The sequence below is a fragment of the Pipra filicauda genome, unplaced genomic scaffold (assembly GCF_003945595.2).
Source record: "Pipra filicauda isolate LSUMZ 115617 unplaced genomic scaffold, ASM394559v2 scaffold377_size797966_pilon, whole genome shotgun sequence".
NCBI lineage: Eukaryota > Metazoa > Chordata > Aves > Passeriformes > Pipridae > Pipra > Pipra filicauda.
The window spans coordinates 17,088-40,049 of record NW_024104506.1 but is presented as its reverse complement, the minus strand read 5'-3'; the positions used below and the strand labels follow the sequence as shown (position 1 = coordinate 40,049).

Here is a 22,962-nt window from a genome sequence, read left to right as displayed (position 1 = left end):
GTGGAGGAATCCAACCGTGTCCCCGACCCAGGGAGCGCGCTCCCGCCATTGCCGCGAGCTACCGCGCATGCGCCTGAGCCCCCGGCGGCCGGCACTGGGACCCTGCAGGGCGGCTCTGGGATAAGCGGGGCAGTGCGGGCGGGCGGCACTGGGACCCTGCGGAGCCCTGCGGGCGGCACTAGGACCCTGCGGAGCCCTGCGGGCGGCACTAGGACCCCGCGGCGCTGCCGGGCGGTGCTCGGCCCCAGCGCGCCCCCGCGGGGGTCCCGCCGCCTCTCCCGCCGCAGCAGCAGCGATGGCGGCGCCGTAGCGCGGCCGCCGATCCCCCGCCCGAGCGCCGCGCCCGGGCCCGGCGGGAGCCGAGCGGGGCCGCCACCGCTCCTCCTCCTCCTCCTCCCGCCGCCGCCGCTCCCCTCAGTCCCGCGGCCGCCATGGCCACCGAGCTGGAGCCGCCGGCCGCCAGCGCCGTGTCGGGCGCGGCGCCGCTGGAGGCGGAGGAGGACGAGGAGCACTGGCTGTACGGGGGTAGGTACCGCGGGGCCCGGCCGGCGGCGGGCCCGGCCCCGCCTCAGGGCCGCCCCCGCCTGCGAGGGCCGTGCGGGGCCGGGGGAGGCACCGGGGGCGGCCCCGCGGTGTGCGGGGGGAAGGGAGCGGCATCGGCCCCCCGTGCGCATCACAGGGACCGCCGTCCCCTCTCAGGGACCGCCATCCCCGTCCCCTCTCAGGGACCGCCATCCCCGTCCCCTCTCAGGGACCGCCATATCCCCGTCCCCTCTCAGGGACCGCCATCCCCGTCCCCTCTCAGGGACCGCCATCCCCCCGTCCCCTCTCAGGGACCGCCATCCCCGTCCCCTCTCAGGGACCGCCATCCCCGTCCCCTCTCAGGGACCGCCATCCCCCCTCCCCCCCGTCCCTTCACAGGGCGGCGGTGTGTTATTGTCCTTTTATCACCATCACTGGTGCAGGGAGGTTAACGAGGTGCTTTTGTTGGAGTTTCAGTTCTCTAATCGCCCAAACCTTTTGGCCTAACAGGGCTCCGATGTGTCCAGGGCAAACCACAGGACTTTACTGAAACCCTATTGTCCTCCCCCTGGGCTTTCCACATGAATGCTTTTGTGTTTCTTCTTCCCTGGCAGGTTACAATTCTATATAAAGACCTTCATATCTTCCTGTGTGATGTTTGTCTCTACTCTCTGAGACTTTAGATGTATATTTTGAATTTTGTTCTATGTCAGTGGCTGAGGCATCACCTCTGCAGATGGCTGGATGTTGCTTGTTGGGTTGGGTTTATTTTTAGTTGCTCCATTTCTAGTTGAACTTTGTTGGAAAGAGAGCGTTGGGGTTATGGTGCCTTGGCACCAGGAGGTATTTCTGTACCTGTGATGCCTTTTGTGCTTAAATTTACCTTTTTTTTCTTTCACTTGAATAATTTCTTTGTTCTTGCTGTTGTTTTTGCAGATGACACCACTGGTAAGCAAGAAGATGGACCAATTTCTGGGTGAGTCCAGAGGCTATTTATTCACTCTAACAGTACATGCTACAAAGAAGATAAAGACTTGTTAAGCAGAGTTTCATGAGTGCTTTAGACTGGTGCTGTTGCCAGGAACAGCAGCCTGTCCTTTCCCCATCCCATGGGATCATCCGCAGCCACCGTGGTCGGCTGGCACACATTTATGGATGTGGAAGGCGGACTGGCTCAGTCAACTGGTTTGATTTAAAACTAACTTTTAGCCCTTTTTTCACCTCACCAATTAGTTTTAAATCAGATCTGTTTTCCAGTTTAATGCCCTGGGAAAAATGATGCCTTGAGGACTGGCCTTTGTGCTGGCCTGGCGTTGGTGAAACTGTGGCCTGTGCTTTAGCCTGGAAAAGGTAAAACATCTTGGGTTAAAATCTTGACATGATCAAATCAGCACATTCTGTGAGGTGTCTAAAGTGTGTGGTTTGGGTAAGACTTGGAGATAAATCCGATGATCAGTTTGGGTTTCTGTGTGTGGAAAGTATTGTCTGTCCTGGGTCATAATTCCTCTCTATTTGCAGCTGTATGTTTTGTTGAGCTTTCTCTCAGCACAATATTATCTGTTTGCCATTTTAAAATGGAGCATTTTCCAGAGGACATGATCTTCACTGGACTTCTGTGTGCTCAGCACCTGCCAAAGTTCAGTCTAATGTTTATTGTGGCCGTGGATTCAGTGTCTAGAATTTCTGGGATTTTTATGGATGCTGTTCTACTTGTGTGCTTAAGGAATATGAAAACTTGTGCAAATAAACAAGTGCTAAAAAACTCAGTAAATTGTTACCTAAAATCATCAGATGAGCTTTGTGGGAAAGAAAACTTTTAGACAGAAATTTACTGCTGATTTGCATAAATCTATTGTTCCATGTCAGATTCATCTGAATGGAATTTTACTTCACAAGCAGGATTAGAAATCTGAATTTCCAGCAACTTCCTTCAATAACTGTAAGATGCAGGAAGAAGTACTAGTGCTCGTGTTAGCTCTCCTTTTTTTTTTGTTGTCCTCTTTTTGTTTTTTTTCCCCATTTCTTCGTTGCACAAGGAGAATCTCCCTAAATGAAGAGCTAGGGGGTGTTTTAAGAAAAACCACTCTTTGTTTGCTCTGTTGTCAACGGCTGCAGCTCCAGGGATGCTCTGCTGGTGTGTCTGGAGTGATTGTCCCCAACCATGGAGCAGAGATCCAGGTAGTTTGGGCTGCAGTGTCCGTTAACATTCCCAAGCCTCAGGGATGTGTTGAACACCAGCAGGATGCTCTCACAGCAGCAGTGCCCAGGATGATGTTGGCATTCCAGGGCAGTGAAAGGCCGTGAGGTTTTTCTGGGTGCAGGTGGTGCTGGGGACCTGCCAGATGGCTCATTCCTGGGAAGCAAACAGGTTAGGGAAGGGCTGCTGGGGAGCAAATGTCTCTCTAAACTCCAGTTCATAAATTTTAATGCACACCCACAAATCCCTCATGTGACTTGAAGCTGAAGGTAATACTTGTCACTCTTCCTGAAGTCAGGAACCACAGTCATCTCAGATTCTTAAACGAAATTCAGGGGTTGAGGTCAATGTTAGGAGTTGATTGGGTTGGGCGAAAGGTTTTGGTTCCATCAGAGAGGTTTTCTCCAGTGGTCCATCCTTTGGTCCTCCTGTCCCAGCCTGTGTCTGCAGCATGGAAATACTTGGAGGCTCATTTTCCCTCTGACATCTTGGCTGCTTTTTATACCTGGAAGTGTCTGCAGGTGTCACATCAGGAACATGGTGACCACGGGACCTTCCCTGGGCAGCTGCAAAGCCTTCAGCCCTTCTTTTTGATCTTGGCTTGATGAATTTCTTTGTATGTGGGGCTTTTCCAATATGGGCCTTCAGTTACTGCTCAAATTGTTTGTTTGTTCTTTGTTTTATGCTCGGTAACTGGTGAATTGTGTTACTTTGGCTTGTTTGGTGTCTCCTTTCCTGCCATTCTGTGGCTTTACTGTGACCGGTGTTTGGATTCTGTGTTTGTTTTTGTAGACAGTCTTGTGTATGTTTGTTGTCCGAGTGGGAACCTGGGATTTTAAATAGCAACATCTCCACAAAGCTCTCGTGGAGAACTGGGTTTTCTGGGCTATTCTAATTGTCTCTTGAAAAGTCAGAATTGTTATGAAGTTCTACCGGGTTTTATCTATGACATTAGAGACAAATGACCTCTTTCTGTATTTTAGTTCTGTGACACTTGGCATACTCTTTTCTAGCATGTGTGCACCAATTTGACATTCTTGCTTGGCCAATGCAGTAAATAATGTTAATGTTTGCACAAACTCTTTATTTGAGGTAAATCCAAACCTGGCCATTGTTGCATTAGGGCTAATTTGTAATGAGTGGGAAGATTGGGTGGATAATTATCTGTGTTTTCTTCTTGGAATTTTAACTTCTCGTTACTGTAAACTATTTGCAGACACACTAAAATCACTTTTTCCTCACTTTTTGGAACGGATGCCCTTGCTGCTTACTAAATACTTGTGTAATTATGAGATCCTTAAGGGTGAGGGGAAATTTTGCTTCTTATGGTCTTATTCTTCTCAGTTGTGATTGTGCCAGACCAAAGCTGGAAGCTGTTCTAGCTGCCACTTACACGTTAGCTGTGGAGTGCTATCAGGTGCTCTCTGGGTGTGTGAAACTGATTCTTTCCAGCAAAAGCAAATCCAAACCAAGGCAGGAGGATGGAATTTTTGCCATGTAGTTGAGCTGGGTGCCAGCGGAGCAAACACAGGACATGAATAAGGTGTTACATGAAAGTCGCCTGGAGGAAGGTTTTAGAACTGTTTGTAGGTGAACCTCCAGGCTGGGCTGGTCCACCTGCTGTTCTGTGTCATGGTCACTTTGTTTTTTGTGTTCCCAGACATGCAGAATCTGCTCATCCTCTGCAGGATGCTCCCCAGGAGAGCCGGCCTGTCAACAGTGAGGACCGGGAGATGTCCCAGCACGTACGTGTCCCCTGCCCACGGTGCACAGGGTGGGGCTGTGCTGCTCCACACTCCTGGAGAAACAGATGAGCTGTAAAGATCCTGGGACTGCCTAATGCCTTATCTTTGTAGTGTCAGGATGCACTGACAGCCATTCCCAGTGCCAGCAACACTTGTCAGCCTGCCTTGAGGAGTGTGGAGGGAGTCTGGTGTGAGCTCTGCTTGTGCCCACCCAGGAGGCACATGAGGGGCTCTGGTGCTGCAGTCTGGCAGGAAAAACAGAACATGGTGTTACCTCCAGCTCAGTATTCAGTGTGACTTCTCAAGGGCCAGTAAGATCTGGCAAACACTGGGATAGAAAGCCCAAAGTGCTGGGAATCAGTTTTGATTCAGGCCCAGACCTCTTAGAATGCAATCCGTGGCTCGGTGCTGAAAGAGAAGGAGGAGGGTTGCTTCTCCCCTCCCTTCTCTCCTGGTCTCTTTGATGGGTTTATTTTCTGCCATTGTGGCACATCAAGAGGGCTTACAGAGGGTTTGTGTGCCATGGAAAAGGAGGGAGGGAAGGAACACCTTCCTCATGCCCTTTTGTAGGGTGACATGTTAATTCAGCTCATGCATCTCACAGAGCTGCACTGCCAGATGTCTGGAAACCTTCCTTGCCTATTCCTTCATTTTTGTGCCCCAGCACTGGGGCTTCATTGGGGTCAAATCAGCAGCTGTAAAGTGAAGGGACCTGGGGACTGACTGTGCTAAATCAGCTAAGGCAAACTGCTCAGCAGCTTCCTACCACAGAAGTTGTGAGAGAATATTTGCCTGAAGGTTTTTGGGGGAAGCCTGGTGAATGTATTTTGGTAGGTTTTATTTGTGGTCATGTCCTTTGACCATGGAGCTGTGAGGGAGGTGTGTCAGAAAAGCCCTAACCCTTTCATAAAGAGTGGGGCAGAGGAGCTGAGGGATGTGGTGACATTCTTAGACCTGAGCTAAACCTTCCCTGCATTCAGAAACGTGACCCTCCATGAGAACTGGGGCAATGCCTTCAAAGGACACAGGGGTTTCTCTGTCCATTGGTGTGAGGACTGCTCAGGAAGCTTTCCCAGATGTGGCTGAGTGTCCTGGGGCATTGTCACTCGTGTGCATCACTGAGCTCCTGTGGTGGCACTGTTGCAGGCCCTCCCCAGCGGCGAGGATGATGAAGATGACAGCGACAGCGACAGTGATGATGACGATGTCAAAGTGACCATTGGCAACATCAAAACGGGAGCACCGTCCTACATGTGGGTATTGCTGCTCAGGGTTGGATGCTGGGGCTGAGGTGGCTCCAGCATGTTGGGATTGAACTGGGAATGAGGCAAGAGCTGCTCTGTCTCCTGGGAGACACGGGAGTAACGCCCAGAACACTGGAATGGGACTGGGAGCTGATGGGCAACTCTGTCCTGCAATTGCTTGTTGGAGAATCCATCTGTAAAATAGGAATGGTATTCATGGGTCTGCTGCTGGAAAATTACCCTACAAATTACTGTGCTTCATGGGGCAGAATCAAAGGTGGGAAGTCACACTTAACTCATCTGTGAAAACTTCCAGAACCCAAATCTCTATTGCTGAGAATTTGCATAAAGCTGTGGATTTACTAATTCCCAGCTGTCAGATTTTTCATGGCTCAGAAATGGTGAGGCTGGATTTGAGAACCAGGAGATGGAATTTTTTAAAACTGCCTAATGTGCATTGAATAAAAATAATAATACAGCACTCTTGCCTGCTGCTAGCAGCCTTCCTCTCAGGGGAATGCCTTACCTGTGCTTTGCTGCATATTCTAGTTCTTCCACTTCATGGATAATTTCCTTCTCTTGTTGTAAAGGTAGTTTCACTCTGATGGATGACTCTGAATAGCAAACCCAGGTGAACTAAAGCATCTTCTGAAGGGTGTCAGGGCTTGAGTATATTTTGCATGTGAATCTTCAGCCAAGTCATTTGTTCAAATGCCAATGCAGTGATTCTTTTCCAATAGGGGAACTCCTATGAACCTAAACTTAAAAACGGGTAGAGGCTATGGAGCATCTGCTTCAGGTACCACTGTTGTTTTTATCCTTCACCTTTTGCAACGTTTCACTCCCCTGGCACTGAGAGCTGCAGCAGCTGCAGTTTTTTTTCTGTTTGGAAGGATATAGAATTAGTGCATCTTATGTAAACCAGGCATAGTGCCTTTCCTAAAGATAAGTGCTCCTAGGGCAGTCTGAAAGTCCAGGATGCAGTGGAGGGACTTATTTACCCATCGCTGAACAAGGTGATTATAATTCTTCTTAAACTACAAAAAGTACATTATTACTTTATAGTAGAAAACCCAGAATATTTCTAAACTGTATTGTTGCACTGCTTGCCTGGAGAAGGACTGTAACTCTGCTCCGTGTCTTGAGCTGCTTGCAGTGTGGGATACTCAAAGAAACAAACTCTGGCCTCGAGTATCAGCTCTGCAGGTTTCTGCTGATGAAATTTCCCCCCCTTCAGTTTGGTGTCTGTTGTATGTTGAGACTGGGATTCTTTCCTTCCACATATGTGAGACTGTCCTTTTGTGGGCTTCATCTACTTCCTTCCCTTTATTTTTTTTATCCAAATGAATTCTCTTCTGAGTGAGAAAATAAGAAAAATTCTCCTTGAAGATTCTGTATCAGATTTTTGCTGACTCCCATTAGTCCACAGTCAGTAACGACAAAAATATAAATATTTTGCCTGTGGAGAAAAATAATTTTATTTTATTTTCCTTTGGGGTAAATTTCATGCATGATCTAATGGTTTACTGTCTTGTAGTACCAATCTGGGTTGAGTTTGCTTCTCTGCTGTTCAGCTGCAAGTGCTGCACACCCTGGCTGTTTGTTTGTGAAGTGACTGAAGTATATTTATTAAAAAGTTGATTGTGGTTACCTATGTGCTGCAAAGCCAGAGATTAATTCACAGCAGCTCTTTGGTTTTGACTGGAATAATTTGCTCAGCAAATGAGAGGATTAAAGGCATTGCATTAAAAGTAGTAACAGTTTCTCTCTCTCCAAAGCCAAGTTGCAGCCCAAAGGTATTGACTTGGATGCCGCAGGGAATATAAATGGATTGCCTGTTATAGAAGTGGATTTGGATTCATTTGAAGACAAGCCATGGAGGAAACCAGGTGGGGCCTCACAGTTCCTTGTGATAAATATTTTCTGCAGTTTTAGTTGTCTCTCTTTAATTTCACATGTCATTTCTGTCCATTTGTTGTTGCCAGGGAACAGGGCAGCTGGAACAATGAGTGTTGCTCAGCCTCTGATGCCTGTCTAGACAATCAGTGGCATTTACTGATTGAACAAGCCATGCTCTCTCTAAAATTGGGCCGCATTTATTCTAATAATTTAGCTAAAGGGAACAGCTGTTTTTTTAATGATCTGTTTTATTAATTCCCTAGTTCCAGAAAATGTTGCACTGATACCAATCCAGTAATGTTTGTTGGCCTTAAAGGCATTTGAGTGGATCAGGATTTGGATATTGATTTGTGCTCTCCTCTTCCTGTGCAGCAGCTTGTTCTGTGTCTCAGAACAAGCCCAGAGTTGTCCCCATGTCTCCTCCTCGTTTGAGTCCTGGGACTGCCCACACTCCCTGATGTGAGGGAGGTTTCCACTGTTGCAGGACAGCTGTAGGATGCCACAAATGAACTGCTGCTCTTCATCTGACACAAAATGAATTGGAGGGACAAGAGATCCAAATGTTTGCTGTGCTGCTCATAAAATGTGCTCTGGTGAAATGTCACCTGAAACAAAAAATCCTCTTCTCAGAAATAATTCTTCTCCCTGCCTGCCCCTGTATTTTATTTATCTTTCAGAGCTCTTGCTGTGCTGAGTAAGTGGTGCTGTTCTAAGGATGTTTGTGGTGTGGTTTGGGTGTCTCTTGCCCACATGAAAGGCATCAGGGTACAGACCAGAGCTAATAACTCTGTCAGGGTATCAAACCAGCACTAAAGCTGCTCCCTGTGATGGAGCAAGTGCAGGCAGAATAAAACATGTAGCCTTTCTCCTGCAGGGATTTCCCTTGGTTGTGAGGTGAGAAAGAGGGGAATGGGAAGAAAATTAGTTAGAAAGAATACAGTGGAGTTCAGAGGTAAAGCCTGGAAATGGTTGTAGCCGTGCTGCCATTCCCGGACCAAAACAGAGCCAGCTGGCCCTAAAACACTGTGGGAGTAGAGTAGAGGGAAGGTGACTGCAGAGGTGTGTGGCCTGGGTTTATTGGAGATGGCAAGTAGCTTGTTATTCAACAGCCTTTTGAGTTTATATCCTTTACAGTTAATTGCTCAGCAAGTTGGGATCCCTTTGAGTGAGGGAGAAGAAGAATAAATCCTGTGTGGAGGAGCTGATAGGGGTCTGGAATAGAGGCTGATAAAATAGATGAGTAAATGTGGTGTTGCTGAGTCGGTGTTGGTGCAATTTGCATGTTTGGGTGGTACAACAGGAAGAGTGGCCTGCCTAGGAGATAAACTTAAACCTCACTGCTTAGACCTCACAGCTTAAACCACTCTCAGAGTGCTTTGCTTAGCCCTGTGTCAGCTCAATGTTCTGGAATGGTCTCTGTAGGGATATCTTTGTGTGTGGGATGTTTGAGGGACACCTCAGCGGGGCAGGAGGTGCTTTGTAGTGCTTCCTGGGGGGAAGTGGGAGGAGTGCTCAGGGAGTTCCTGCAGCCAGGATTGTCCCTTTGCATCCTTGGCAAAGCAGTTTGTGGGCACCTCTGTTGTTCAGAAGTGCTGGTGCTGAATGGGCACATTGCACAGGAGACTGTCAGTGTGAGATAACAATCTTGGATGACTAATCAGGGTTGTGACTGCACTGTAATTACTTGTGCAGTCCAGGACATATCAATAAAAAACTTGCACTTTAGATGTCTTTCATGGAATGGGTGAGCCCCAGAATCTCTTCACCAAACAGCAAAGGCAGTGATAGTCAGGAGGGGAGTGTGTGGGCTCAGTTCTGCCAAGAAAAAGGTTCTCTGACACCATCCCATTTTTGTGCTGGGAGCTGGGGAACTGTCACTCCTGTGCTCTCCCCAGCACTCACCACATGTGGACACTTGGAAGAAAGCAATCTGGAAAAATCAGGTTGGTGAAGAAGTAGTGGCAAGCAGCTCTCCATGGCCTGTGTAGGTGCTGTGTTGTGTCCCAGGTGTCCCATGGTGCTCATGGTGTCCCCCTCCCACCAAAGGTTCTGCCATCTCTGGCCCCAGCAGATTGTGACAGTGACATGCACAGCCAGCTGGGGGCTCTAGAAAAATCTTGGTTTTCTTAGCTCTTTATTTAAGCAGTTAAAGAACAGTTGGAGGATGCCAGTCTGCAGAATCTCTGTGTAACTTCTGCTCCCTCTGGCAGGTGCTGATCTCTCTGATTACTTTAATTATGGATTCAATGAAGAAACGTGGAAGGCTTATTGTGAGAAGCAGCGGCGGCTGCAGCTGGGGCTGGACCCTGCTCCCCCCATCAGCACTGAGAACAAGATCACGGTGGGTGACGTGTTCCTGCTGCTCATGGCTCCAGGAAAACTGACTCTTGGGGCTGTAATCACAGAGAGAAGGGTTTGAAAGCAGAAGGTGCCTCAATTCCAGACTGTTCTGTGTTCTTTGAGTGATTAGAAATACAAAAACGAGTCTTTAAAGATTGAGTCTCTCAGCTGAAAATCTTTTCTCTATGGGAGGGACAGTTCTGTCTGTCTGGCAGGTTTGAACCACCACAGCAGCAAGACTGGAGGGAATATCCAGTTGACTTTGAGGCTCCCCAGCAATAGGGATGTCTGGCTGGAATATCCTGTGGATGAAGGAGATGCAGGGAGGGGAGCTGGGCTTCCATGGCTGTTCTGCTCACTGCTGTTGAGTGCTGCAGTTGTGTGGCTGCCTTTTGTATTTGGAGGCTGCTTTGGCCATCAGCCTTTGCAGAGTCCATTGGTGGCCAACAGCTGGGAACCAGAACTTCAGCCAAATTGTCAGTACAGCAAGTATTACAAGTTCCAGTGTTGACTTAAGGACTACCTGAGAAGGGACATGAGATTATTAAACCTTTGGACTTCTATCAGGAGACAGTGGCCAGCAGGAAGGCTGGAATGGCCTCTAGTTCACAGAAATGTCTGTGCCTTGACTGAAGAATAGGTGGCTTGTGGCAAGAGCCCTGTGATTGTTCCTTTTCTTTTGCTGAGGGTTCTCTCTGGTGCTACATTCAGTTGAAAGAGCATTAAAGCTGTCTGTTAAATATTGCCTTCCACAGGTTCAGCAGGGGAGAACAGGAAATGCTGAAAAAGAGGTGGAAAACAACATCATCAAAACAGAGTTCAAAACAGACTTCCTGGCACTGGTGGGAGGAAGGATGAAGGCTGGGCCTCCTCCCAACAGGTGAGAGATGAACAAGTTCTTCCTGGGGGCAGCTGGGATCTACCTGGGCCACATCTGAACCTCCTCAAGCCTCAAACAGAAGCTTTTAAACTTCCCAGGAAGCTGGGAAACTGTTCAACAGATAGCCCCTGCCTACCCATTCACCTCTCCTGGTGCTGTTGTCAGTGCAGGGAGGGAGTCCTGGATCCCAGCTGATGGGACACATGTCTGGGAGCAGAGGCAGCAAGGCAAACCCCTCAGCTCTGAGGGCTTACCCTGCACACTGCTTGTGCTGGCCTGGCTGATCCCTGCTCCCATGATGGTAATCTTCAGTGGCAGTGGGTTTGGAGTTTGGCAGTGGATAAGAGGTGGTGCCTGAGCCTGTGTGTGACACTGCTGGACTGTGGTAAAACAATTGAGTCACTGATGGGAGCCTCTGCTGGGGAAACCACTTGGCCCTTTTGAGAGCCATGGGTTTATCAAAAGCTGCAGAACAAACAAAGCTGTGTGAAACCTGACAGGCCAGAGCTTTGTGCTCTGGGGGCTTCTGGTGCTTCATTCCCAAATCAGCTTTTGCACACCTGCCTTGCAGAAACCAGCCTGTCATTCCAGCTCTACACTTAGTCTGAGAACCAGCTCTGTGCTTTGAGTTTAAACTTTAAAGCTCTGCTCAGTGTGTTGGCATTTGAGCACTTTGGGGCTATTTCTGTCCCAGTGTGCAGTCCCTGTTATTACACCCATTTGTGGGGATTCTTTGGATCGTATTTCTGGGTTTTCAGAGAGACCAAACTCAGCCCTGCTCAAAGTGAAGTTCCCAGAAGTGAAAACAGGCTTTTCATTTGCCTCTTGTCAATTTGAGTGCTGTCTCTGGAGATGTTTGCCTGTTGGGAAAGAATGCACGAGAGAAGTCTGGGAAAATGGCTCCTTCTGATGTCTCTGAGCCTAAAAAGGTGCCTCTGCTTTGTACCAGGAAGCTGGGTGGGACCATTGATGTGATCGGGGGCCAGGCAGGCACCATTCGGAGGGTGGAAGGAAGACGTCGGGATAAACATGCCTCGGAGGAGAACCCCATCCAGGTAAAGGTTTTGTGCTGCCTTGGCAAACTCCTGACTCTTGCACTTCTGCTGAACCCTGAGCAAATGCCTGTGCACTCCTGACCTCCCGTCCCAGTTCCTGCAAAGCAGCAGGTGATGTATTGACCCTACAGGGGTGTGCGCATGGGTTGTTCCCTCCTGCAGGCTCAGTTCACTTCTGGGTTAAAAACTTGGTCTCGCTAGGAGCCGGATTTGTCCTTTAAAAACTAGTCTTCCCTTCAGAGTGGCAAAGCCTGAGTTCCTTTCCTCATCAGCTCTCCCAGAGTATTTCTTGGGCTGTATAGCTGGGAAGCTCTTCTGTGGATCATTCCCTTTCCCACTGTTGGGGTGGAATCTCCAGTTCTGCAGTGGAGGGTTTGTACCTGGGACTGGTGTTTCATTTTCCTTTGAAGTAACATTTAGTCTCAGCAGCATTTGGTGCAGCCCACGCTTCAGACAGGCTGGGCCTGTGGTACTGGATCTTGTCCCTTGTAAGGAATGAAAGCCTGGGGTATAAAACTGGTCTCAGTTCTGAGCTTGCATGCCCAGGGTATGACCATCATGTTCTGGTTGGCTTCTCTGTAGGAAGCTGCTGTGTGCAAGGTTTGAGGACCATCTGCCAAAAGCTCTTCTCTTAACCCTCTTCTTCCTACCAGCCACTTTTAACTCTCCAAGAAAAGCCAAACGTGGAACAATTCCTGGTTTTGTTTTTACATGTGGGTTTGTGGTCAGTTTATTTCTTGCCAACAAGAGGAGTTTGCCTGAGAGAAAGCATTTGCTGGGCAGTGGTGGCTGTTCCTGGCCCTTACAAGCACTAAGAGCTGCATTTCCAGGTCTCTCTGGTGCCTCTGCAGATTGGTCACTCTTCCCAGGCATCTCCCCCCCGCCTGCTTCCTGCCAGCACTGGGAGGTCCCTGCTGCAGGAGCAACGGAATTAAAATGGTCTCTCCTCATTCCTCTGCCTTCTAAGGTCCTTGGAGACCACGGGAGTAAACCACAGCCTCCCCAGCAGCCCCAGCAGCCATCCCAGCCCCAACAGCCTCCTCAGCAGCAGCCGTTCGCTCCACCAGCAGGGCCTCCGCCTCCCCCGCTCGCTGGGCCTCCTCCACCACACTTCCTGCACCCTCCTCCTCCAGTCACCTCTGTTCCACCTCCCCTGCACCCTCCAGGTACGTGCTCACTCTGAGGAACGCGAGTTGGGACGTCCCAGGCTTGGAGCAAACCAGAGGTTCCATGGTGAGGTGCTGTCAGGCAGCTGAGCAGGCAGGGAACAGCTCCTTAACTGGCCAGGCTCTGTTCAGTGTCTCCATCAGCCTGTTGAACATCTGCCCTTGAATACTTAAAAAATGGCAGCTGGTCCTTCAAAAAAACAACTCTGGACTTTGTTTCCTTGAGGGAACCTTTCAGTGCTACTGAGCCATTTGCTTTATTGATAAATGTAAAGGAACGGGTTCCTCTTTCTCTGTGAAAGAAGTTGAGGATGTTGGAATTGCTCTCCTGGGTCAGATCAGCAGATTGTTCAGGTCAGGGTCCTCTCTGGCTCTTGCTGATTGTAGGTGTTTCAAAGGTGATGCTGGAATAGGCAATTCTGCAACAGCAGCCGTAACAAATAACTTTTCAGGCCTTGATTGATTTATGCCTTGAAATACCAAAATTGGTACCTTTCTCTGTGCATTTTACTGTTCAGCTGCCACTACAGGGGGATTCTGCTGCTCCCAGAGGAGTCCAGTGTCCAGTGCAGACCTCAGAGCAGTGCTTCATTTTCAAAACAAAGTATAAGTAGTATAAATAAGTTTCTAGCATCAGGCAAATGGTTGAGAGAACAAAGAACTTTGCAGTGGAAAAGGACAAATCTGCAGCATTTTCCAGGGGCTCAGGGTCATTTTTCTGTGCAAGTTTACAGATATAGTGGCCGTGGCCTAAGGCACATATTTCTCTTTTCACTTTTCACTGAGTCTGTGCATCTTCCGATCCCACATGAGTCATGTCTGTGCCCCTGTTGCTTCTGGCTGAAGTAGTGCCAGTTTTAAGTGAAGGGGCCATGCTCTGGGCTTCTGGCCAGGCTTCAGAGGAGTCACCAGGAGCACTTCATGCAGTAACCCCTGTCTGAGGAGGATTCCTCCTGCAGAACTCACTGATACTTTTCCTGGTAACTTTTCCTACTGCCTTTCGTTAAAATGATTGGCAAAATCCAGATGGACACACTGGATGGAGCCTGCAGCAGGTTCTCCTCTGTTCTGAAGTCCAAGTCAGTTGTTCATGTGTTGACACTTAGAAAAGGAATTCTCCAGTGTAAGAGGGCAGCAACATTTTAAATTATAACATAAAGGTAAAGAGATCATCACTGGAGAAAATGATACAGTTTGCAGGGTAGTTCCTGCTTAGGAGCAGCAATTTTTCTGCTGCTGTTTGCTCCAACATGTGACATTTATTCAAAGTGTCCTTGAGGTTTAGCTTGAGGCACAGAGGTGCCATGCTTTCCCTGTTGTCCTCACTTGTTTTCCTTACTGATTTCCACAGGCCTGCCACCTCCAGGTCCCATTCCAGGTAGGTGTTACCTTGCTTTCAGTAACAGCAGCAATTCTGAACACACAGTGGCCCTACTTGAGCATTTGGAGTGAGTGACGTGAGATAGGATGGCACCAGTTCAGAGCACAGTTAATTTAAGACTAATGAACTCCAATGCAGTGTTGAACTCGATCTTATCTTATATTCTGGACCTAAATAGTCATCCATAAGGATAAATTCTGTCTTGTTTTGTCTCTGAAGACAATTTGAAACAGTGAAATGGAGAACTTGACATGGCAAAAGCCACTTAGATTTGAAATGGTTTAATTCTTGGGATTCCTTTATGCAGGAATTGGGGGTGTGAGACTGAGCAGAACAAATGCCACTTCCAGCAGAGGCCGTTGCAAAGATGCTGAAAACTAAGGAAAAAATGTAACAACTAATCTTGTGTATAAGTCAAGAAGCCCCTAATTCAGAGCTGCTGAACTCCCTAATTCGGGACTAAATTGTTTCTAGCTGTTATTTTTTTTTTCTACTGGAAATTTTGCCATTGAAAACAGTTAGCTGCTGGTAGAGCAGAGCACTTGGAGCAATAGGTGTGACCAGGTGCTGCCCCTCTGAAAATCCAGGGCTGACAGTGAATTCTGTGCTTTGTAAAGGACAAAGTTACTCATTGTAATTAATGGAGCGATAAAACTTTTGCTGTAGTTGTGACATATCTGCATCCCAAAACCTACTTTTCTTCCGTAGGACTGTAAGGGTTAATCTTTACTCCTTGATGACTCTTATGGTTAAGATTTATAAGCCAAAACAAGGTAGTTTTTCTTTCGTTTTTCTTCCCATACCCCCACAGAACTAACACAGCCATAGGGTTTGAATTTTGGGAGGAGATACAACCCTAAAGGAAAATGATTCCATTTCAAACAAGGCCTTGTTTAGAGTAAAAGGTTCTTTAGCTGCTTTGAACTGTGAACAGCACTGAAATGTGGCTCCCCTGTGCGAGCTGGGCCTCTGTGCTGACACTGCCCTTCTGTGTTTAGGGTTGTTCCCGCCGCCTCTGGCACCGCCACCAGCTCTTCTCATTCCAACCTTGGATGGGTAAGACCACACCTGGGCTGAGCCAGGGGTGCAGCTCTGCTGGAGTGAGGAAGGGAGGAGAAAAGGTTAAAAAGCAGTGACAGTGATTCATGGGCTGGTCTTGGGTTGGGACGGGGGTGAGAGCAGAGTCTGTCAGGAATCCTCTGTGCATTTTGTCACATTCAAGGCACAGGAAGGAGTCCATACAATCTAGGCAAAATCTGGGGTAGCTGATGGCATGTTTTGTTACTATAAAGATTCTCCAGGTAGTTTGGGAGCAGGGGTGCTTTCCCAGGAAGCCTGGCTGGAGTGAAGCAGGGCAGGCAGTGGGGTTATGGAATGTTTGGAAGCCGTGGCAAAGCCCCTGCACCCGTGTGCATTTCTGGTGGGGAGGGTTCCCATAAGGATGTTCCACAGACCTCCAGAAAAAGCGGGGTGACCCTGCAGCACAGACATCCCTGCAGGGACTCCCTGGTGTTGGTAACTCCTCCTTTTCTCTCCCCCAGCCAGCCAGCCAGCTACAACAACAGGCAGCCACCTCCCTTTGGCTACAACTCCGCAGGTGAGCACTGCCCAGAACAGACTGCTGCTCTCTCTCCTCTGGTCCTTGGCAGTGCAGGCTTTTCTGAGCTGACAGGCAGCAGGTTTGCTTTAACTTCAGGCTCTTGCTTGTGCCCCAGATGATCCCAGTCAGTAGGAACACACCCTGAGTCTGACTGCACTGGGCAGTGCTTGGAGAGCTGAATGTTGGGCAGCCCTGGTGGTGCAGTTTTGTGGCTGAGTGCTGAGGCTCAGGCCAGCTTTCAGCACCAGAGAAGCTCCCCCAGGTGCCTCAGCACCGTGTCCTTGTGCCTGTTTGCACACACACGTGCTCTCCCTCACTCACACTCTCTTCCTTTTCCCCACCCTCAGAGACAAGCACAGCCATCCACAACTATCAGCTTGGCATCTCCTCCTGAGCTTTTGAATCCCTCCTCGCCCACTTCCCCCTCTGCCTTGCCTACAGGCACCATCTCCTTTGGTTTTGTAGTGGCAGAGGCAGTGCCAGGATTTCAGCAGGATCCCTCCCTGGGGCAGCCCTGGCAGCAGTGCCCTGTTCTCTCCCAGTCCATAGTGACCAGCACTCGGAGCGACCTCTCCTGGCCGTGCTGAGCAGGTGGAAGCTCCAGAGTGTGTCCCTGCAGGAGGGGTTGGAGCAGTGCCAGTCCTTCCGGAGCTCCGGGTGTGCCGCTGCTCAGCAGCTGGCACTGCTTCGGGATACCCCCTTACTGGCCCAGCTGAGCAGCCCAACCCCTGGCTCTGGGCCCATCAGGTGACATCCTTCATTCACAGCTGGTGGCCCTGGCCCTCACCAGGTGCCACCTTAGACCAGAAGGTCCCTGGTGAGAGGTGAGACAGGAGGCCAAGAGCCCAGGGCTAGCAGGGGTTGTGCAGCACTGCCTGTGATTACCTGCTCTTGCTGCGTCTGCCTCGGGGAAAAGGTGTTCTGCTCTTAGCAAACTGCTGGAAGGGAAAGGGAAAGGACAGGAGAGGCCATTGTGTCCTTGGATCTAGCTGTACTGCCAGAGGGGATCTTTGGAAGGGGAGGGACAAGGGGGGATGCTGTGGCTGCTTCAGATGAGCAAGGCTTCTGCTCTCCTGCAGATTCAGGTTTCATCAGCTACCCACCCATCTCCACGTCCCACACTCCCTGGGTGACCACGGTGGACAAGGGCACGAGCAGCTCCAGCAGCAGCCACTGGGAGTACTCGGGCTCCAGGCGGGAGAGGGAGCGGGAACGGGAGCGGGAGCGGGAGAGGGAGCGAGACCGGGACCGGGACCGCACCCCCACCACCAGTGAATACAACAAGTGAGTGCTGCTGCTCATCCTGCTCACATGGGGAGGCTGACCCTGCCCCACAGCCCCACAGGGGGTTTGCCACAGGGTGGGATTGTGGATGGTACCAGTGGAATTTTCTGAAATGTCTGGGGAAGGGATACTTTGGATCAATGACTCAAGGACAGACCAGGAGCTGGTGTCACTGGCTGATTTCCTGTGTCTGGGGTTGGGGTTCTTTGTTTAAATCCAGCAGAACCAGTTCCTCTTGCCCTCCCACCAGGCCAGTAAATGAAACAGCCCCTCTGTGTTTACCTGGCCTTTCACAGCTCCGTGTGAAGCGCAGGAGCTGCTGCTTCTTGTCCTCTAAATGTCACTGGCAGATCAAAGGACAGACACCCTGCCCCACTCTGCTCTCCTGGAGAGGCTTTGGGGCAGGGAGTGCCACTGCCTGGGAGCAGCCGGGAGAGACCACCTCGGTGGGAACTGCTGTGCCCTCGGGTGACAGCAGTGCTGGGAGCACTGGGGGAAGGAGAGGAGGCTTGGAGCCTCCCTGACCCGGAGAGCTGAACTGGAGGCTGGGAAGCACGGACTCCTAAACCAAACCCATCACTTGGGTGTTCAGTCACCAGCAGTGCCAGTGCTCTGCAGGCCCAGAAATGCCAATTATCATTCAAAACATGATCAGAATGTGCATTCCTGACATGGGGTGCTTCCTGCTGGGGACCTTCCCAGCCTGGGGAAGGAGCAAACAGGGCAACTTGTTCCTGAGCTTTTTTCTTTTACTTTCCCTTTTTTTTTTTTTTTTTTGAACTTATGAGCTTGTGGTCACTGTGGGTGGGAGGGGCAGGAACACAACAGATGGCAAATTTGCCAAAGTGGGAAGAGCTCAGAGTCCCCCACTCCCTTGAGCAGGTCCTTGGGCAGCCAAGGCTTGGGATCAGCACTCCTGGGCACATTGTTGGCATTTCTGGGTGATGTGGAGCACTCTGGAGCTGAGATCTTGCCTGTCAAAGCAGGATGAGTGGCAGTGCTTGGTGTGCTCCTTGGGAGCACTCCCAGATCATCAGTTTATTTGTCCAGCTCGTTCCCAGGAGCGTCAGGACAACGTTTGGACTTCCCTTCTGTCAGAGTCTGAATGTTGTTTCTCACAGAGGGACTTGTTAACCCTTCATATTTTGGCTTTCAGAAACTGCACATGGACTGTGAGGTGTAGAGGGAAGGGGATGGGAGATGTGTCTCATTTTGGGGTAACTTGTGCCTGCTCCTGTATGGAGATGGAATGAGATGCTTTGTAGGCAGAAGAACCACCTCAGCTCTGCTCACAGAAGAAAACAGCCCGTTAGTCCAACTCAGAGAAAAGAGTTCCAGACTTTCTGGGGTGTTGGTGTGGTGAGGGAAAACCCAGCAGCAGGGGAAGCAGAGTGGTAAGAGGAGCCTGTTTGTGTTGTTTTCCTGTTGCAGGTTTTTTCAGGAGCACCCCCGATTGCTGTGAGTAGAGTGCGGGGTGCCAGATGTCGGTGAGGAGGGTCACAGTGCGGTCCGAGGGGCGTGTTCCTGTGCCTCACTTGTGCTCTCTCCCCCCAGTGACGACGAGCGGTACCGCTACTACAGCCGGGAGCGCAGCTACGACTTCGAGCGTGACTATCGGCGCAGCCGCGACCGCAGCCGGGAGCGAGAGGACCGGCACCGCGAGCGCCGGCACCGCGACAAGGAGGAGAGCTCCAAGCACAAGTCCTCCCGGCGGTGAGGGATGGGATGGGATGGGATGGGAACGCTTCTGGCTGCGGACAAGGAGCTTGATGTTCTCGGGGTGAAGTGTCGCCCTGGCTCATCCTGTGAGCTGCTGATGTCCCCAGAGGTGATGCCCCAGGTGAGGGCAAGAGCCTTCGGGAGGAGGAAACATCTGTAACAGGAGAGGAGCCCTCAGTGCTTGTGAGTTCTCAAGAGGGGCAGCACTGAGGAGTGGAGGAGGGGTGACCTGTGCTGTGGGTCCTGTTGCTCTTGTGCACCAGGGCAGAGCTCTCTGCAATCTGAAATGTGTGATCAGAGCTCTGTGCCCAGCGCCTGACAGCGAGGCTGGTGATGGGCTGCACAAAGGTGAGACACTGCTGAGGCACAGCCAGATGTCCTGAAATCCCAGTTTTTCTAGGGAAAATGTATTTGCAACAGATGATCTTCCTGGGAGAGCACTGTTCTAGCAGCAGCTCTGCTCCCTGGGCTGAGGCAGGTTCTCTGCTCAGATCCTGTCACTTCACATCCTGGTAACGGATTGAGCAGACTTGTTCTTGCTCCTTTTGCTTGGTGCTTCAACTTACTTCCTTCTTTTAGATGAAATTTGGGTCAGCTCTGTAGGTGATGACCCTTATTTTGAAATTGGTATCACTCCTGCACAGTGATGGAAGTAAAAGGCTGTTCTCATCCTTAAGGAGATGAGGAAGTTATCAGGGAAGGACTGATGGCTGAAGGGGTGGAAACAAAGTGTTGGGAAGAAAGGCCAGGACCACCTGAATTTGTTCTGAATACAGAACAAATGGAAGCTGGGCTGGTACCAGATGAACAAGCCAGTGCCTTTAGGGGATATTTCTCAGCTTCCTCCACTCAGAATTGAAACCTTGTAGTAGATACCTCGCTGTAGGAATCCCTGCCCATGGCAGGGGGTTTGGAATTCGATAATCTTAAAGGTCCCTTCCAACCCAAACCATTCTGGGATTCTGTGAACAGGGTAAAATTCACCCAAGCAGGGGCAGATCTGCTTGAGAGCTCCATGTGCAGATCTGGGCTGGGGCACAAAGTGGGAACCGGGAGACTTTTCCTCTGCTCCCTAAACCACACACAGATGCTCCCTCTGACTCAAAGCAGTGAGATGAGCAGTGTTTGTGAGCTAAAGAAACGGGGGCAATACTGTGTTTAAGGCCACTTGGGGTGCATGTCAGAGTCCCTGCTTGAGGCACACGGAGCTCTGAGCCTGATGAGGCGTCTGCAGGCACATGAAAGGCTCTGGTTGCAGTTTCCAGCTCCCTGCAAAGTGCCCAGTCTGCAGGAAATCACCGATGCTGGTTCCAGTATTAAAGGCCAGTCCCATTGTCCCAGCACAACCCACTGACACATTGTCCACAGGGTGGCTGAAGGTGTTGATTTTTTCCCCTTTAATGACTATGAAACCATTCATTAAACTAGTCAGAAAGTTACTCGAGGCCAGGAGCTTTTCAGCCAGGTTCAGCCAGTTTGGTGTCTGTGCTGCCAAACCAGTGTTCCAGCCATGTCAGGATTTGTCTCTAACCTGACACTGTCCCCACTCGTGGAACTGTGCCTGTGCTGGAATGTTCGTCTGCATTTTCCTGTGCTCTGTGCTGTGTTTTACCTCTGCCACCTTCACCCCATGCTCAGCTCTCAAGAGCTCGCCTGGTTTGCAGCCTGTGAGGAGAAATAATTGTGTGTTGGAGAAGCAGCAGAAAATCTCCTCCCAGGAGGGACCAGAGCAGAGCTCCCACCTTCCCACTTCCCCTGATGGGAGGCAGAACTGTGCCCAGGGCCCAGTCCGAGCCCCTGCTGCCTGGGATTCCTCCCACATCACAGAGATCCTGTGCCAACAATCCCAGCTTTCCACCTGCATCAGGAAAACGGGTGAGGAGATAGAGGAGTTGTGGAGCATGGAGCCAGTGAAGAGCCAGGTCATGTGTGAGTAAGCAGAAGCAGAAAGAGGATCTGCCTCCCATTGGGAAATCCACATTTCCCTCACTCCATTGACCCCTTTCTTGCCTCAAGTCCCAGGATTTCCCCCAGGTGTTCAGAGGAGTGAAGGTTCCAAACCCCTCTGGACTTAGGGCTCTCCCTCCTCTCAGCAGCTCCGTGCTGTGCCAGCATTGCTGGAGCTCCCGTGGAGCGGAGGGACGTGGGTGTTCCACAGAGCCGCAGTGGCTCTGCCTGCCGGGCTGTGCCGCTGCCACGTGTGGTGTTGGCACAACCTGCGGGATCAGCTCATCCCAAACAAAGCCAGGGAGGCCCTGCTGGTGTATCCCTGTCCGTGCAGGTCCCTCCTGTGGCAGAGCTGTGCTGGCACAGGCACAGGTGTCACTTGTCCCCTCTGTTCCCCACAGGAAGCAGCACGAGAGCGAGGAGGGGGAGAGTCACCGGCGCCACAAGCACAAAAAGAACAAGCGGAGCAAAGAGGAGAAGGAGACCAGCGAGGACGGGGCCCAGGAGGGAGAGGAGCAGGACACCAAGGAGTGAGCAGGCCCCCTCAGCCCTCGGGAGGAGCCACTCCTGGGCCCCCAGCCTGGCACTGCTGATGTTTGGGGTGGGGGGTGATTTTTTTTTATTATTTTTTACTTTTTCTAAGGGAAGAGGCCGACTGGGAGCCCTGACACGGCACAGGGCTCAGGGAGCTGAGGCTGCACATGCCCTTAAACTTCCTTTTTTGTTGTTTTTTGTTTTTGATACAAGACAATACAGCAGTACTAGTTACAAAGCACTGAGCTACTCTACTCATACACATCCCTAGGGAGGACTTTGGTGTATCAGATCCTATGGTTTCTGATGGAAGATGGCTTCAGCTGAAATTAACACAATTAGGTAATAGCTTTTGGTTCTTTTTTGTCATCATCATTCCTTTTTCAATAGGACAGTAAGTGCAACTTGAAATTTATTGTCCAAAGAACAGTGTGACTTAGACCCCGAGAGCCAGCTTAGAGTCTGGTGTGGTAGTGAAGTCTCATCCCAAATAAATTCCTTTATAGCTACAGAAAGAGCCTCTGGTTTCTCCATGGCTGAGGAGCTGCAGGGTCTGCTCTGCCTGCTGGGCACAGGGTCTGCTCTGCCTGACACTCACCCAGCGTGGGCAGAGACCCCAAAACTCACTTTGTTACCCATTGCAAAGGTAGCTCTGTCATGTTACACCTCTGAGTGGGAATCGATGAAGACCTGTAGTAAGACTTTCTCTTTAATTACTTTTGACTTGCCTGTTTTGTTTCCTTTTTCTTTCCTGAGTTGAGCTGAATAACCAAGGGCAGTAGAGAGCACCAAGTCCCAGCATTTTGCCCTCGTGGGGTTGGCATTTCTGTTTGGTTATCACCGACACTCCTGTCCGATGAATTCCTTCCCCTAGATCCCAAAATAAATTTAGTCGAATTCCAAAGTTTCTTTGGACTTAGTATTGGTTGGGGAGAGGGGTAACAGAGATGTTTCTGGGTGGGGAGAACAGGGGAGATAATTTTACGGGTTTTGGTCCTTAGGATCCCACCCTTCAGTTTGTGTGAGTCCACAAGTGTCTCATTTTTCTTTGACTTGTTATTTAAAACTGTCTTAAATATTTGTCCTAAAATAATACGGTTCTGAAATGTTCTGTATATTTTGGTATTGTAACCTTGCAAGTCTGAGTGTGCTGTGAAGTGTCGGGGCTGAGACCTGAGCCAGGAGAGCCCTCTGGGAATGGGTGACACTGGGATGAGTCCTTAACTGCAGAGCTTGGGGGAGAGGGGGAAGAAGTGGGGGCTGTCTTGGGTTTTGGTTTTTATGGCGGTTTTTCATGTGCTTTGAGGTCACAGGAAATGTGTGTGCCCTGACCCAGGATGAGGGGCAGGGCCTGGAATGGGGCTGGAGCTGTTCCTCCCTCTGCAGCCACAGCAGACCCCAGGGTTTGGGAACGCGATGTCTCTGAGGGGCAGCAGAGGATGGGCAGGG

At 50.3% G+C, this 22,962-nt stretch overlaps 1 protein-coding gene across 2 annotated transcripts; it reads left to right on the top strand.

The window, feature by feature from the left end:
- Positions 1–318: 318 nt before the first annotated feature.
- LOC113997191 (pre-mRNA 3'-end-processing factor FIP1-like) lies at positions 319–22,606 on the top strand. Of its 2 annotated transcripts, none has more exons than XM_027738844.2 (16): positions 319–525; positions 1,459–1,498; positions 4,380–4,464; positions 5,611–5,717; positions 6,449–6,507; positions 7,487–7,597; positions 9,818–9,948; positions 10,703–10,827; positions 11,777–11,882; positions 12,850–13,048; positions 14,400–14,426; positions 15,428–15,485; positions 15,971–16,026; positions 17,109–17,313; positions 18,868–19,026; positions 21,381–22,606. In XM_027738844.2, the coding sequence occupies exons 1-16, from the start codon at positions 432–434 to the stop codon at positions 21,511–21,513; spliced, it is 1,695 nt and encodes a 564-aa protein (XP_027594645.1). In that variant the 5' UTR covers positions 319–431; the 3' UTR covers positions 21,514–22,606. The 2 variants fall into 2 exon arrangements, with proteins under 2 accessions (XP_027594645.1, XP_039240739.1); XM_039384805.1 differs by lacking the exon at positions 319–525 and adding an exon at positions 638–1,136.
- The last annotated feature ends 356 nt before the right edge of the window (positions 22,607–22,962 follow it).

Excerpts from the sequence above, each read along its gene's own strand:
- LOC113997191 (XM_027738844.2), top strand. The coding sequence starts at position 432 with ATGGCCACCGAGCTGGAGCCGCCGGCCGCCAGCGCCGTGTCGGGCGCG. Across the intron at positions 6,508-7,486 it reads CTATGGAGCATCTGCTTCAG|CCAAGTTGCAGCCCAAAGGT; the intron begins GTACCACTGTTG and ends CTCTCTCCAAAG. Across the intron at positions 13,049-14,399 it reads ACCTCCCCTGCACCCTCCAG|GCCTGCCACCTCCAGGTCCC; the intron begins GTACGTGCTCAC and ends TGATTTCCACAG.